This window comes from Carassius gibelio, chromosome A15 (assembly GCF_023724105.1).
Source record: "Carassius gibelio isolate Cgi1373 ecotype wild population from Czech Republic chromosome A15, carGib1.2-hapl.c, whole genome shotgun sequence".
In the NCBI taxonomy this organism is placed as follows: Eukaryota; Metazoa; Chordata; class Actinopteri; order Cypriniformes; family Cyprinidae; genus Carassius; species Carassius gibelio.
The window spans coordinates 1182176-1197344 of record NC_068385.1 but is presented as its reverse complement, the minus strand read 5'-3'; the positions used below and the strand labels follow the sequence as shown (position 1 = coordinate 1197344).

Genomic DNA, 15169 nt, shown 5'->3' with positions numbered 1-15169 from the left:
TTCTTTATTTCTTTTGTGTATAAAAATACAAGCAACACAATATGGACAGCATCTCTGGCATAATTTTGAGTACCAAAGAAAATGTCATCTAAAAAAATAAAAAAATTAAATAATAATCATCATCATCATTTACATTTTAAATATGAAATTATTATAACTATTGACAAATATTATATATATTATAGGACGGTATAATTGTAAATCATAAAAACAATCAAATGGTTTCAGTTTGGATCATCCACCTTGACCATTGTGTTGCCCCCCCCCCCCCCACCACCAAACCCCAGAAAAAAAAACATAAAAAAAAACAACAACAGCTGAGTGTAAAGATGCTTTGTAAAGATCACTGTATTGTGATTTAGGCTATGATTGGGGAATATCTGCTTTAAAATGAAATGGGTTAATGTGGCTTAGAGGTTAAGTACCTTGGCTTGTAACCTGAATGTTCAATCCCTAGATCGGGTGCTTCACAATGTACTACCATTGAGCTCTTGCAAGGCATTTAGCTTAAGGCTGTAGGTTGTTAAAAGCATCTGCCAAATACAGTAAATAATAATGAGTTGCAATAAACCTACTTCTATTGCACAACATTCCTACTATTCAGTGTTTTAAGATGTATTTCTGTCAATCACAGCGTAAGTCAGCTCCTTATTTTTATTCTCTGTTTCTTATCATTGAATATTACCCAGCTCCAATTGAAGCATTTTCTCAGTCGCAATCTAAGTGCTGTCTAATCATATATACAGCTGTTTAACACTGGCTTTGGCTGTAGTCTAGATGGTGTGCCGTTCCTCATAAGAGACCGGACGTTGAGGAGAACCACAAACGTGGGGAGAGTGTTCCCAGAGAGACAGTATGATGATGCTTCACTCTTCAACTGGACTGATTTGAGCTCACTGAACGCAGGCCAGTGGTTTCTAAAGGTACGGCCCATTAACTCTAAACATGTATTTATGGTAACACTGAACAGTGTTTTTATAGTTAAAGGATGAACAGGAAAAAAACTAGTTTTCTTATTTGAAATAGGAGTTCAATTAACTACACTAAAATTAATTTTCAAAGTTTTAAATCTAGATTATTAGAGTATGTTTATACTGTTTCAGTCTTTCTACTTTAAAATGTAATGTTTAAATCAATATGGTACTTGCTGTTTCTTTGTAATTACTAGGCATTACTAGCAAATTCTGAATGAATATTATTTCTATGCCATTTTCCCTACTGTGTGTAGATGTGCTTTAATATTCATGTACAGCTTCCTCTCTTGACCATTTATGCAAAACAGGTCACTTAGAACAAGTCACAGTTATGATCTCAGCACATTAACATATAGAGATCTTAAAGGTACAGTAAGAAAAACAGTGTATTTAATTAAATGCAAATGTTACTTAAACTAAATTATCTGTTTTTTGGTGCAAGGAACCTTTTGCTCCAGTTATAAGTGGAGTTTAGTGCCAATGTGAAATATTCCCCTTTTAGATCTAACAAGTCATCAATTTAAAATTTTAACAAAATTCCCTTGTTTAATTCTGAATTTAATTTAAAAGTGACTTTTACATTAGGACTGTATACGTGTGTATATCAGCATATAACTCTTTTTACTGAATGCAGGATGATCCCTTCTGGACAGTGCAGTACATGTCAGCGTATGAGCGATGGTCAGTGGGGAACCAGACAGTGTGCAGCTTGGAGCAGATGCTGAAACTAGCGGCTAGGTCCAAGAGCTCGGTCCTATTCACTCTGCGCAGACCGCCGCCCAGTCACCCCCACCACCACGACTGGGTCAACATCACCCTGGACTCTGTTCTGAGGTCAGGAATACCACAGCGCCAGGTTAGTCTTGAGGAAGTGATGCTAACGATTGATGTGCTACTGGAAATCTCATTGTCCTTGGTCAGGGGTTGAAATAGATGTGTTCAGTATATGATTCAGGATACGAATCTGTTCCTGTCTTATGTGGTTGTATAGTTGCTCCCCCTAGCTCTGACTAATATCAATTACATGATGATTATAATGTTAACCCTATAAATTATACACATTTCTGAGGCCTCTAAATAATGAGCATTATAAAAACTTTTTTTTCTGCAAAGTTTTGATCATGTAAATGTAAGAATTAGATTTTTTATAAAATAACTAATGGTATTTAAACACTTGCTGGATTTAAGCAACATGGTTTTACTTGATTATCCATGCATAATTTAGAAATTAGAAAAATTATGTTATTTGAGTATCAAATATGATATACCAGGCTTTCGAGGAACGTTTGGGATTATGTTTTTGAGGTATTTGTGATTATGATCTCTGTTATCATTGTATTGCTTTGCATTATATGTTTTGCCATCAACAATAGAAACTACAAAGCTTTCATCATAAAACCAAGCATTGAACCTTACTGTCACACAGGAAAAATGTATCGTATCATATTTGCATAATGCCTTATTAATACATATTATTGGGAGATACAACGTGACAACTGATATTTATATACATTAGTCTGCTATACTGTTATAAATATCTGATTGATTTACATTGCAAGCTAATAGAATTTAATAAAATAATTAAAAATAATCATTTTTTTTTTCTAATTGGCATAGAAATTATATGTGTGTGTGTGTGTGTGTGTGTATGTATATATGTACTGTATATATATATATATATATATATATATATATATATATATATATATATATATATATATATATATATATATATATATATATATATATGTATAATTTGAACACACATTTAAATTCAGCTATATGTGTGTTATGTGTAGGTGATGTGGACTGTGGACAGTAACAGGGAGATGGTGAGGAAAGCGGCTCCAGGTTTACAGCAGACATCTGTGCAGAAGCTGCCTCTCGACACACTCCATCATAAGGGCATCAGCAGGGTCCTGCTGCGCTACAACCAGGCCTCTGCACAGGACATCCAGTAAGACACTGCCCTATTTACAGACACCTGGTCTCACTACATTACACCATAAAGGACAGTTTTGGAACAAAAGCTGCAGTGTCTGTGGCACTAGTGTAATAAAATGGAAACGCAAAAACCTGTAATTCTTTAGCCAAAGAAGCACTGTAAAGTGTGTAAAAGCTATTCATTTATCTCTGTGTGTTTATTTTAATAGGCTGTATAATGAGAACAACATCAGTCTGACTCTGTATTGGGTGAACGAGCCGTGGCTGTATTCCCTGCTGTGGTGCAGTGGGGTGCCGTCCGTCTCCTCCGAGGCTCCGCAGGTGCTGAGGAAGCTGCACTATCCGCTCTGGCTCATGGTACGAGCTCTCATCTGCGTATAGGTTATTTATTAAGCAATGGCACAAAGCTGTCACGCTTTTCCAAGATATATAATTGGTCAACATCTGCTGCTCTAGCCTTTATTCAAAATGAAAAGCATACTGCCTTTATTAAAAAAAGATCTTCTAGAATATAACAAAAATATGATAAATATATTAAGGGGTACATATTAAATACATTGATTGAGATGATCAATATGACATCTTTGTATCAAATATATATTGAGAATATTACCCTATTTAATATAGTATTATTAAGCATGTTTTAGATTAGATAATTAATAGTGAAATAAAAGGATCTAGCGATGGCTGTAATATCTATTTCTCTTGAGCCATCTAGTGGTGTGTGTGTGTGTGTGTGTGTGTGCCTCATAAGCGTTTGTGTCTTTTTCTAGAGTCCAGATGAGTACTGCTTGATATGGATCTCTACTGATCTCATCTCCTTTGCTGTAGTTCTGGGAATATTTATATTCCAGAAGTAAGTTCCTCTTGTTTGACATGGCATGCTGTAGATTATAGGGACAATGTTTTATTCAAAGTAAGACCTGAGATCAAGTTCAGTGTTATTTTTGGATTATTTATTTATTTTGGGATGGTTTTTTTTATGACTCCTGCTTGGAAATAGCAGGATAAAATATTTCTAAACAATAAGACATAGTTCACAAAATCTCTGAAAGCATTTATGAATGAAGGATGTAGAGCATTTAATAAGGGTGATTTGGGGAAAAGATTGTAAATGCAAAAAGATATTAAAATGGAATTTAAGAAAGCAAAGTTAATTAAAGTTAAGGTTATAATTTAGGTTTTTAAGGGGTGTAATAGAAAAAAGCCCAGGGTCAGATGACATTAGAGGGCATTTAATTAAGGTTTGTGTTGAGCAATTGGCCCCAGTGTTCTATAATATTTTTCAGAGGGTGTTTTCAGACCCTAGATTGTGGAAACAGGCCACTGTAGTGCCTGTGCTGAAAACTACAAACGCTGTAACACCAAATGATCTTAGGACACTAGCACTAACATCCCTTATAATGAAATGTTTTGAGAAAGTAGTGAAAGAAGAATTGTTGGCTTAAACTCTTTTAGACCCTCTTCAGTTCACTTGTAGAACAAAGCAAGGTGTTGATTTATTTATTTTATTCCAATTAACGAAAAATATTTTGCAGAAGTTTTAGAATTAGTTTTTAAAAGTCATTCTTTCCAACTTCCCAATTCTTATACTAAATTACTTTAATGAAACTTTAATCTCATTTCAAAAACAAAATATCATTTCAATCTCGTCTGCATTAAGTGACCTCATATGCGAGCCATTATTAGCAAATATAAAAAAGTATTAATGTTTACAGAAAAATAATCCTAGTTTTTGCTACTAAATAAAAGTTTTAATTTAATTATTTTATTAATTGTATGTTCTCTGTGAACATAAAAATCTTTCAGTACTTTTCAGTAATGTTGTAGTAATGAAAGCTAAATATTGTTTAAAGTCACTTCTAAAACATTCTAGGATACGGAAATTTAAAAACTTGGCTTGGTGTGTTTCACACAGTCAAATAGTGGGTTTCATCAAATGTGATCAAATACAGCTTTCTATTGTGAAATTCACATCGTTTGACCTTTACAAAATAAATATGAATGCATTCTGAAACACGATTGCCTCCAGAGAGAGAGAGAGTGAGAAGGAAGGAAGGAAGGATAAGAGTGTTTTGCATTATAATGTTTAATGTCGGAGATCAACATGACTGGTAAATATGTGAATTGAAAACTCAATGTTATGTGGGGATTTGGATCCTCTATGTTTGCTGAGCTTGCCATAGTGACATTTGCATCTTCTTTTCTGAACTGACCTCTTAATTCTCTCCCTTTCTTTTGCTCTTGTACCCTTTCTCCCACCTCTCCTCCTCTTCTTCTTGCTCTCTGCCTGATGTGCATGCTCCTCTTCTCTGCTGCATTCTGGCATCTCTCAGCTATCACATGATCAGGTAATTGGGTCAGCGCTGTTGGCTCGTGCTGCCAGTCTTTATCTCCCCTTTCTTGCCCTTCTTTCTCTGTATAACCCTGTTTCAATCTATCTCCCTGTATCTTTCATTCTACCTGTATCTTGTCAATGCTATTACTAATTCTTACTAAACCACAGCCCACATGAATGCACTTTAGTATCGCTGCTTATCATATAATTAATATTTAATTGAGGTACATTATGTGAAATGACTTGGATTAAGGAAGTATACTTGAGAGTTTTGCTAAATCATTCCATACTTCTCCACTAGGGGGTGATGATCACATGACTGACGGTTACAGATTATTCAGATGGCTTTTGTTTCAGTCAGAGAATAATTTTCTACTGTTGCAGAAGAGTGTTTTTTTTTTTTTTTTGCCACAAAAACAATTTACACTTATATGGAAACTTTCTTTTAAGGTTAAGGTTATCAGTATTCCTACCAGCTATCCAGTTTAATTCAAATGATTTTGTTTTCGACCAAAAAAAAAAAAAAAAACACCAGAAGGATGACAGATGGTGTGTGATTAAAAGATATTACCAGATAAATAAATAAATAGTAAAGCACATGCATTGTATTTTGGGTAATTTGAACACATGGTCACAATAGCTTTATATTATCAGCTTTGTTTTTAGTTCATGCATGAATCTGAAAGCTAAAGATTTTAATATTATTAATTAAATACCTTTCAAAAATTTGGGGATGGTATTTAATTTTTATTATTATTTTTTAAATATGTCGCTTTATTTGATCAAAAATACAGTAACAAATAATACTATTGTGAAATAATATAAATATGCTTAATATCAAAATATAATGTAGTAATTTATTTAAGTTTTATTTTCAGCAGCCATAACTCCAGTCTTCAGTGTCACATGATTCTTCAGAAACCATTCTAATATGCTGATTTGCTGCTCAAGAAACGTTTATTATTATCAGTGTAGAAAACAGTAACTTAATATTTTTGTTGAAACTGTGATATATCTTTTCAGGATTATAAATAGATAAATAGAAGGCTCAAAAGAACATATCATTTTTTTTTGTAATATAATAGTCGTCTTTACCATCACTTTTGATTAAAATCACTTTTGATCCATTTAATGTATCTTTAAAGGACTAATTTAAAAAAAGTAACTGAACCCATACATTTGAAAATACACTGTATATATCATAGATTTCCAAATTACATTAATGAACTACTGTGAGATTCATTAGTTAGAAATGCATAAACTCTTTTTGAATGTGGTCACTAAGGTCGGTCTGTGTTTGTGTGTGCACGTGATCACAGGTGGAGAATGAGCGGGATGCGGAGCTACAACCCAGAGCAGATCATGCTGAGTGCAGCCGTCAGGAGATCCAGCAGAGATGTCAACATCATGAAGGAGAAGCTCATCTTCTCTGGTAAGAGCCACCAAACCACATCCTGCTGGTGTTTGTTATAAGGCATGATGAAACACCATGTGTAAGCTTATTACGCTGTGCTATGAAATAATTGATTGGTCAATCAAATATTTGTATAATAATCACTAAATTACATATTTCACCCTTGTCCATGGCAAAATAATCTTCATGTCTCATATATTACTCCACCATGTCTCCCTTTTCATACCAAGAAGTTAGAAAAGCTCATTAGTGACATATTTTGACTCAAAACTAAAGGACTTCAGTATCTATTTTAAAAGAAATAGTTAACCCAGAAATTTAAATGTGCTGAAATGTACTCACCCCTCAGGCCAGTGAAGATGTTAGATGAGTTTTTTTATTTTTTATTTTTTTATCAGAACAGATTTGGAGAAATGTAGCATTACAGTACATCACTTGCTCACCAGTGGATCCTTTGCAGTGAATAGGTGCCGTCAGAAACCCAATTCTAGTCCATCAATTGTGAACTGAAAGAAGCGATATAATGGATAGAGGACATGCAGCTTTATTAAATTTTATTACACTTCACAAGATTTTAATTGATGGACTGAAATTGTGTGGAGTTTTTGTTGTGAAGTATTGTGGTGTTTTTATCAACTGTTTTAACTCTCATTCTGACGGCACCCATTCACTGCAGAGGATCCACTGGTGAACAGGTGGTGTGTTTATTTGATAAGTAGCTGTCTAATAAGTTGAATAATGTACAGCCAACAATCATTATCACAAAATAATAATGTTTCTTCAGAGCAACAGAAGATCCCTCTGTCAGGGGTTATTTTGTGATAAACTTCCAGGTGACTCTACAAGCGTTGCATGCAATGTGTTTTTGGATAAATATTGTGTTTGCATGTGTCCCAACAGTGTTTGCATGCCTCTGTGTGTGTGTTTGCCCTGTCTCTAAGGTCAGCCACAGTAGCTGTCCACCTCCTGGGTTTGAGTCTGTGTCACTGCATCCCTTCATCCCATTCCATCTCATTCCCTCTCCCTCCTGTCTCTCACTGTCTGCCACCATCCCGTCTCTTCCTGCATCCATTCATCCATCAATCCATACCCTGTTGACATCCCAAAGCTTGAATGGTAGCTCATGCAAGGCTGTAGCATCAATGGCCAGGGTAACTGTAGCCTGCATATGGTGAGTACGAGGGGGATGATAACTAGTTCACATCAGAATCACACCTATGATGCCCAATAAAACACTTTTGAAGTAGGCAGCTCACTAGGGTTTGGAACAGAGCAGCTGTATCTCGAGTATGATTCAAGATCCTTGGTTTGCAGTTGTCATAGTGGAGGTCTTGTAAACTTTGTGGGTGTTAAGCATAATTTGCATTGCCTCTTTTCGTCTTATTCCACAGAGGTGAGCAACGGAGTCTCCAGCGATGATACCTTTACGGAAAATGGATTTAACTACTACACCAATTAAGACATTGCTCATTGACTCATGGAACGAAAAATCACATCCTGATCAACCTTGTGGTGTCTCCTGTCAACTACTGACTCAACTCTTAGCCTACTGTTTATGATGGACCCGTGTGTAAAAAAAATTGAGTTTTTTCTTCAGCTATTAAATTGCTTGTTTTAAATTCTGGACAGTAAAGAGAAGTAGGAAGGGCAGTTCATCTGTTGACTATTACCAAATCTGTGGCCTCTTCCCCTACGTAACGCTTGAGGATCCTGGAATGCCTGTTACTTGCTTCGTATTGAAAGCATGCCTGTGATAAAATAGTGGATTTCATCTGTTGGTTTTGGGGGATTTCATTTTTTATAATCTTCCATAGCCAGCCAATGTGGAGTATAACCTAATATGCCAGAATTTTTTTTTCTTTTTTACATTTCTAGATCTTGATTTGGTGTGATATTCACAGTCTAATGATGCCTTCTGTTCAAATGGTTGTGAAGAATATTTTTAAGAATAAACAGGTGTTTACAGAGTGCCTGCCTTTAGTCTTCAAGCTATATTTATTGTATTTAATATACCACCTATTTAGCATGTGGTTCAGTTGTTATTTTGGGAGGAAATCACCCAGCCTTATTTTCTTGGTCAGTATGATGCCAGATTAAATGGAAAATTTAGGCACATGTTTGGCATACATATCTGTGGTTTAAGAACAACAAGTTGGCTTAGAGTTTTGATGCCATGAAATTTAACTTGGACGCTGTCTTATAATAAAAAAAAAATGTGTTTGACTATCGTTCAGTGATTTTCATTTAATTTTTTTTTCAACTGTTATTTTGTCATTTTAGTCACACCCCTTTGGATAAATTGCTTTTCATGTATTAAATATTTTGTTCAGGACTTCCCATTGCAGAGATGTCCTGACCCTTTCCCTAATATTGTAGATGTGAGATGTGACATTGTTTACAGTGGCTTGTGCTGTCACACAGAAGACGAGGCTGAACAATTCTGCTGTTTGATATTTTTATTTTGAATTTATGTGTTTCAGTGGTCAGTCATTAAAAAAAAAACACTGCAGTTTTAACAAGGTTTTATTTTCTTCACACAGTAGCAAAAGTTAAAAGTACTGTAATGACACAAACCAGGTTCTGTGCATAATCAACAAATCCAATGGTACAGGTCTGTACAAAAATAGATTTATATGAATTCAATATTTTTCAGCTACAGGAAAAAGTTTTGAATATGCATTCGCACTGATAAACTGTTTTCCCTTTTGACTTTGTGCAATCTTCTGAACTCCTCTTCTGTATGTAAAGTGCATTAAACTGTTAAAATGTTCACTCTGCATAATGTATTTCACTTCTAATATTGTAAACAAAACAGGCCAACACAAAAAGCAAGTTTAATATCTGTTTTTGGTCCGTGTTTTTAATTTTACTTTTTTATATGCAGAAAATGCTAAATTAAACAACAATATATATAGATAACTTTTATATATATATTCACATTTTTATAAGTGCTTCAGTTTAAAGATTTAATTTAACTTAATACCACACTGGTCATGCTGGTACTGTACATTTTAAATGATTTATATTTAACAGTCAGCAGGTGGTATTATCATTTAATAATACTTAATTCTATTAGGAAAAAAAAAAACACAAAAAAGACAAGTCTTTAAAAAATAAAGTCAAAATCATACTATGCTTAGTATGCGGTACACATTTAACTGTTGAAATGATTAAAAAGTCACAAGCAAAACTCGAGTAGACAGAGACAGCTAGCTGATATCAACTAGACTTAATAGCTAAATAAATAAATAAATAAATAGCTGAGACTGGAATGATCATTCAGTTACAAACAGCTGCTTCCCTGAATACAACATTGAACCTGGCAAAACAAGTTGTCAAAGACTTATTGCACAGTTCGTACCAGTTAGGCACAAAGATGGCAATTTTTATAACAAAGAACTAAAATAGTCTGCATCTGTTCTGAAGATCAATGTATAAATTGTAATTTGGACCAACAAGACCAGACATTGGCACAAATGTTCAAGTAACCACTGTGTTTGGCCCAATATCAGGAATTCACTTCAAAGCTAATGCATATAAGGTAGCAAAAACATAATACACACATTGTTTAACCGTTTTTTTTTTTTTTTTTGGGGCACATCACAGTCACGTGACAAATGTCCAGGTAACAGTTCTTCAACCAAGTCTCTCAAGCAATCAGCTGAAGTTGGTTTTGCGAAGATGTCTGTTTGGAATCTCAATTGCGCTGACCTGGAGAGGCCAAGAGCCTCCCATGATGCCTGCCTGAATGGCCACCCCGGTCACCACGGCCAGGTCAGGGTCCACGGAGGTATTCGGTTTCTTCCCAAAGTACTGACTGATGAGCTGTCTTATGCGAGGGATTCTTGTAGACCCTCCGACCAGGACAATTTCATCCACTTCCTCTTTCTCTAGATGGCCCTCTATGAGGACAGTCTCAATGGGTGCCAGAATCTTCTGGAAGAGATCTGCATTCAGCTCCTCAAAGAGTTCCCGTGTCAGCTTCTCCTGAAACAGGACTTTTTCCTCCTGTGCTCCAATTGCTCCTGTTGTCTGCAGGTGAATAGGAACTCGGAGGTGAACATGAGGTTCTTGGGTGAGGTTGAGTTTGGCGGCTTCTACGGCCTGTCGGAGAAGGTGGATGTCTTCTTTAAGAGTGGGCGGCACGCCGTACTGCTGCCGCACTCGCTCGATGGTGTACTGCAGCAAACGCTGGGTGAAGTCCTGCCCTCCTAGCTTATTATTACCTGTGGAGATGAAGAAGACCATGTGTTAATCTCGTGCTGAAACAGGATGAGGGTTGTGCACCTGATGTGACACTATTTCCATTTTTTTTAGTGTGTTAGCTAAATGTCAAGAGGTTTCGGTGAGATTGCAATACCCCAAACCTAAAACCCAAATACCCTTTGAGGTCACACCACAGAGCCTGGGGAAAGAATTGCATGTGTATTAAAATACAAAAAGGTCATAACCAGGTCCCTACATTTTCTAAAAAATGAATTTCAATTATTTTCTAATCATTTGTGATGACTGGACAAAGATTTGTAAAAAAAAGGATATTCCCAAAAACTAGAAAAACTTAAACAATAATGAAATTGCCATGACATTTGCATTTAAATATTAATTTATTATGATAACTTAAATCTGTATGATATTTAATGGACAATGTAATATATATTTATTATAGTAATAATATTAATTTAATAAAAATATATATAAAATAAACCGTTTTATATATTAAAGGTGCATTCAGTGTGGAGAGACATTTTAATGATGTACACCCACATAGGGAAATTTTATTTTTATTATTATGTATGATGTAGGTTGCTTCCTTCAATGTATTTCACCATGATGAAATGACGTGACCCACACTGTTTCACCCAAAGCATAGTGTTGCTTGGGGATATGACATGCCAAAATTAGACAACTGAACACGTGCTTTACCAGCAAAGACCATGTGAGAATTGAAACTAAAAAAATGAGAGTAAACTCCGGTACAGCACACAGATAGAACGATTTGAAGACTCTCTCTTTTTTTGTTTGACAGGAGGGAATTCATTATTGTGATTAAAAGCAAAACGCTTTATATAAGTATGTAAATTCTTGTAAGAAAATGCAAATTTAGTGTCTGCCAGGAGGTGGCGCTTGTGGCAAAGCAGAAATAGCACTTATAAACACCAATGTATTCTGCATTATACAGAAGTAAAGACAGGAAAAGACTGCACAAATTAAGTGAATGGCCTATATGAGTTTGCACGTATGAGTATTCATAAGGAGTATGTAGAAGTGTAGTATCGTGTGAAAATTATTAAGACTGCAACACTGGAATTAAAACAAAAGGCTCAAAATAATTAAGGCGATATTATAAAAGCTTAACATTTCGTAAATGGATTTCAGCTGAATTCTATATGAATGTGTCATTTAAAATAAACCGCTTGCCAACCATATACAGTTCTACATTGTTTCATCTTACACCTATTATTTCTTCTTCCTCTTTGCTTTAATAAAAAAACTTGCAATATTAAGGAAAATAAAGATCAGGATGTGTCTTAAATATGTAAATAACAAAGCAGCCCTGCCCATTAATACCCACACAAATATAGCTACAATAGTAAAATCTCTGCTAGTTGACACATTCATAATGCCACATCACCCAGCTCACCTGCCATTGCTCTGGTGAGGAACATGCCACCCTGCTTATTGAGAAGTGACACATCTAGTGTTCCTCCTCCAAGATCCACCACCAGCACATTAAACACTTCTGCTTTATGCAGTCCATAAGCCATTGCCGCCGCCGTGGGCTCGTTGATCACCCGCAGGACGTCCAGGCCTGATGAAGAAGACATGCACAGTGATTGATCAGTTAACTATTACAGATTTTAACCAGAACATTATCAGCTTTTATAAGGATAGTTGTATTGATTTCTATGGAAGCCCATTTCCACCACGAAATCAAAAATAAAAACAGGTCAGAATAGCAAGATATAAACTCAGAATTCTGACTTATTTCTTACAATTCTGAGTTTATATCTTGTTTATTACCTTTTTTATTTTGAGTGCCTTCCATAAATTCCAGTAGCAAGACATAACCAAGCTGTGGTCACATTAGCAAAATTTTGTGTGCAATAAAAAAAGTCAATAGTACAGAGATCGCACAGAAGTTACTTTCAAACCAAGCAGCTTTCTGTTGGTCAATGCAGTGAATGTGTGTGTCAAGTTTCCTAACTGGATTCCTAATGAAATGACTGGCTTTTGTGATTAATGTACACCTTAGTGAACTGACCAGCTAGGTTAGCAGCTCTTATTGTGTAGTTTCTTTGCCTCTCATCAAACTCTGCAGGCACTGATATGACGGCTTTATCAATAGGTATTCCCAGTTGCTTTTCTGCCATCTTTTTCATTTTCAGGAGGAGACGGGATCCGATGAATTCAGGAGTAACTGTGAAAGTGCTATTTGTAGAGACTAAAAATTCTGCACTCCCATTGTTGAATATCACCTGAAACAGTAAAGAGATGTTATAGAGACACAGCAAGCAATGCACAAGCAATTAAAGAATGTAAAATATGAAATGTGTACCTTAAATGGGTATCGTGTGCTCTCTTTCTCTAAAGACTCTTGGTCAAAAATCTTCCCTATAAATCTCTTGGTGTCGTAGATTGTGTTTTGAGGATTTATGTCAGACAGTTCCTGACCCTCATGTCCAGAAAACACACCGGAGGGGGTGAAGGACACCACACTCGGAATGCTTTTGTGGCCTATGTCATCTTCAATAATCTCAATCTCGCCTGTGCCAGGCTGAAACACTCCCACGGAGCAGAAAGTGGTCCCAAGATCCAACCCAATGACCTTGGGCTTCGGAGGGGGCAAGTACTGCTGTCCCAGATACCCTGCCAGGAACAAAGCCAGGATGACAGAACCTGTATGGACACACAAAAATATGGTGTAATCAGGAAATGTTTCCATCGTTATATAACTTATTGAACTTAATGGTTACCATATATGTTGTTTGTGTATTTCAAAGGATACAATGGTATACTGTCCAAAAATGTAGTATATAGAAAATTAAAACAAGGCACATTTAGACCATATTCCTGGAGCGCTGATGCACAAACATGCTGTTTACAGTAAGTAACGTTAGCTAACTAGGTTTTTAGACAGCCGCTGTAACATCTGTAGTGAAGAACGGACGCCAGCTGTGTCTATATGTGGCGTATAAAATCAGCTGATGTTCGAGGCTGACTGTTTTGCCTAACGCTGGACAATGTAACTATATATCTGCCTGATATGGTTATTTATGTACAGTCAGTTATTTGAGTCTTTCATGCCAGATGCGTCAGTTCTACTACAGCTAACGGCTACATGAATGGCTATTCTGGTAAATTTGACAAACACCTTCCCGAGTACATTAGTTTAATTTAACACTCACCTATTATGGACATTTCTCCGGCCATGGTTCCAACCCAAAATGTTATGGATAACAGTATATGAGCTGTTCATTCAATATCTGCGCCGGCTGAGCGAACATACACGTCGACCTAATACGGTCTATTGGGCTGATGGGGGTTGTAGTTCTTTTCATCAGTTACATGGTTAAAAATTTTAGCGGAACTACTTCTGTTAACTACATTTCCCAGATGCACTGTAAAGCGCAACTGGACTTCTGCACAACTTCCTGTTACACACACACACACACACACACACACACACACACACACACAGTCACTCACACACACACACACACATACATACACACACACACACACACACACACACATACACACACATATATATTTATATATATATTTTTTAGTTTTGAAACCGGAAAAATTCAGCATTGTAAGTGCTGTATGCATGACACTATGCATGGTTTAATAATACTAATACTAATAATAATACATTTGAAATACAATATCAAAGGTAAGTTGTAATTTTTTCCCCTATTTTCGCAACAAACCTGCATTTATCAATTATGTAGTAGTATTAATTAATAGTAATAATAATAATACAAATTAAAAATATTTTTCATCATATGCATCTGTTCTGAGTTTTTTTTTCCCAAGCAAAGTCACAATAAATGTGGTCACAAACATATGTATGTATGCATATATATATTTACATTATTTATATTTGCATATAACATATTTCCTGCCCCGAGACCTTATAAATATGTATGAAATCTTTCTCTCTCTCTCTCTCTCTCTCTCTCTTTTTTTTACAACTGACAAACTGAGGTGCCTATTTTTTTTTTTTTTTCAAAAATAAACATATTTAGGTGGAATCAAGATTATATCAGTAAATTTTAGTCATTACCAATATATATTAGCATATTATTCAGAGAGGGGAGTTGTGTATAAAGTATTAATTAATTCAAAGGATGAAAACTGGAAAGTTCTTTGAAATGAAACCTCCTCATCGCACGTGACTAGTCATCTGAAACGTCATCCCACTGAACACCCACCCAAAGCAAAGACTTATTTTAAGAAACAAATGGAAAGTTACAAGTATGAATTTTAGCTGCA

The 15169-nt window shown here is 35.6% G+C and overlaps 2 protein-coding genes across 2 annotated transcripts in view; one reads left to right on the top strand and one right to left on the bottom strand.

Annotated features, from left to right (window-relative positions):
* LOC128028914 (glycerophosphodiester phosphodiesterase domain-containing protein 5) overlaps positions 1-8898 on the top strand; it is a 17949-nt gene extending 9051 nt beyond the window's left edge. The window contains exons 8-14 of the mRNA XM_052616247.1: positions 773-923; positions 1609-1830; positions 2774-2931; positions 3128-3275; positions 3692-3774; positions 6576-6688; positions 8062-8898. Coding sequence (XP_052472207.1) covers positions 773-923; positions 1609-1830; positions 2774-2931; positions 3128-3275; positions 3692-3774; positions 6576-6688; positions 8062-8129 — 943 coding nt within the window. The 3' untranslated portion in view covers positions 8130-8898. The remainder of the gene's footprint in view (positions 1-772; positions 924-1608; positions 1831-2773; positions 2932-3127; positions 3276-3691; positions 3775-6575; positions 6689-8061) is intronic.
* Positions 8899-9177: 279 nt separating this feature from the next.
* Positions 9178-14225, bottom strand: LOC128028913 (heat shock 70 kDa protein 13-like). The gene is made up of 5 exons (XM_052616246.1): positions 14077-14225; positions 13227-13567; positions 12933-13146; positions 12312-12479; positions 9178-10896 (listed from the first exon to the last, which is right to left on the bottom strand). Exons 1-5 carry the CDS (start codon positions 14099-14101, stop codon positions 10328-10330), a joined length of 1317 nt encoding a protein of 438 aa, XP_052472206.1. The 5' UTR covers positions 14102-14225; the 3' UTR covers positions 9178-10327.
* Positions 14226-15169: the final 944 nt, after the last annotated feature.

What these genes read in the sequence shown, in the direction of transcription:
- LOC128028913 (XM_052616246.1), bottom strand. Translation starts at nt 14,101, where the DNA reads ATGGCCGGAGAAATGTCCATAATAG. An exon ending in CGGAGAAATGTCCATAATAG is followed by an intron (nt 13,568 to 14,076) that starts GTGAGTGTTAAA and finishes GTGTCCATACAG; the next exon opens with GTTCTGTCATCCTGGCTTTG. An exon ending in AAGAGCTGCTAACCTAGCTG is followed by an intron (nt 12,480 to 12,932) that starts GTCAGTTCACTA and finishes CTTCTTCATCAG; the next exon opens with GCCTGGACGTCCTGCGGGTG.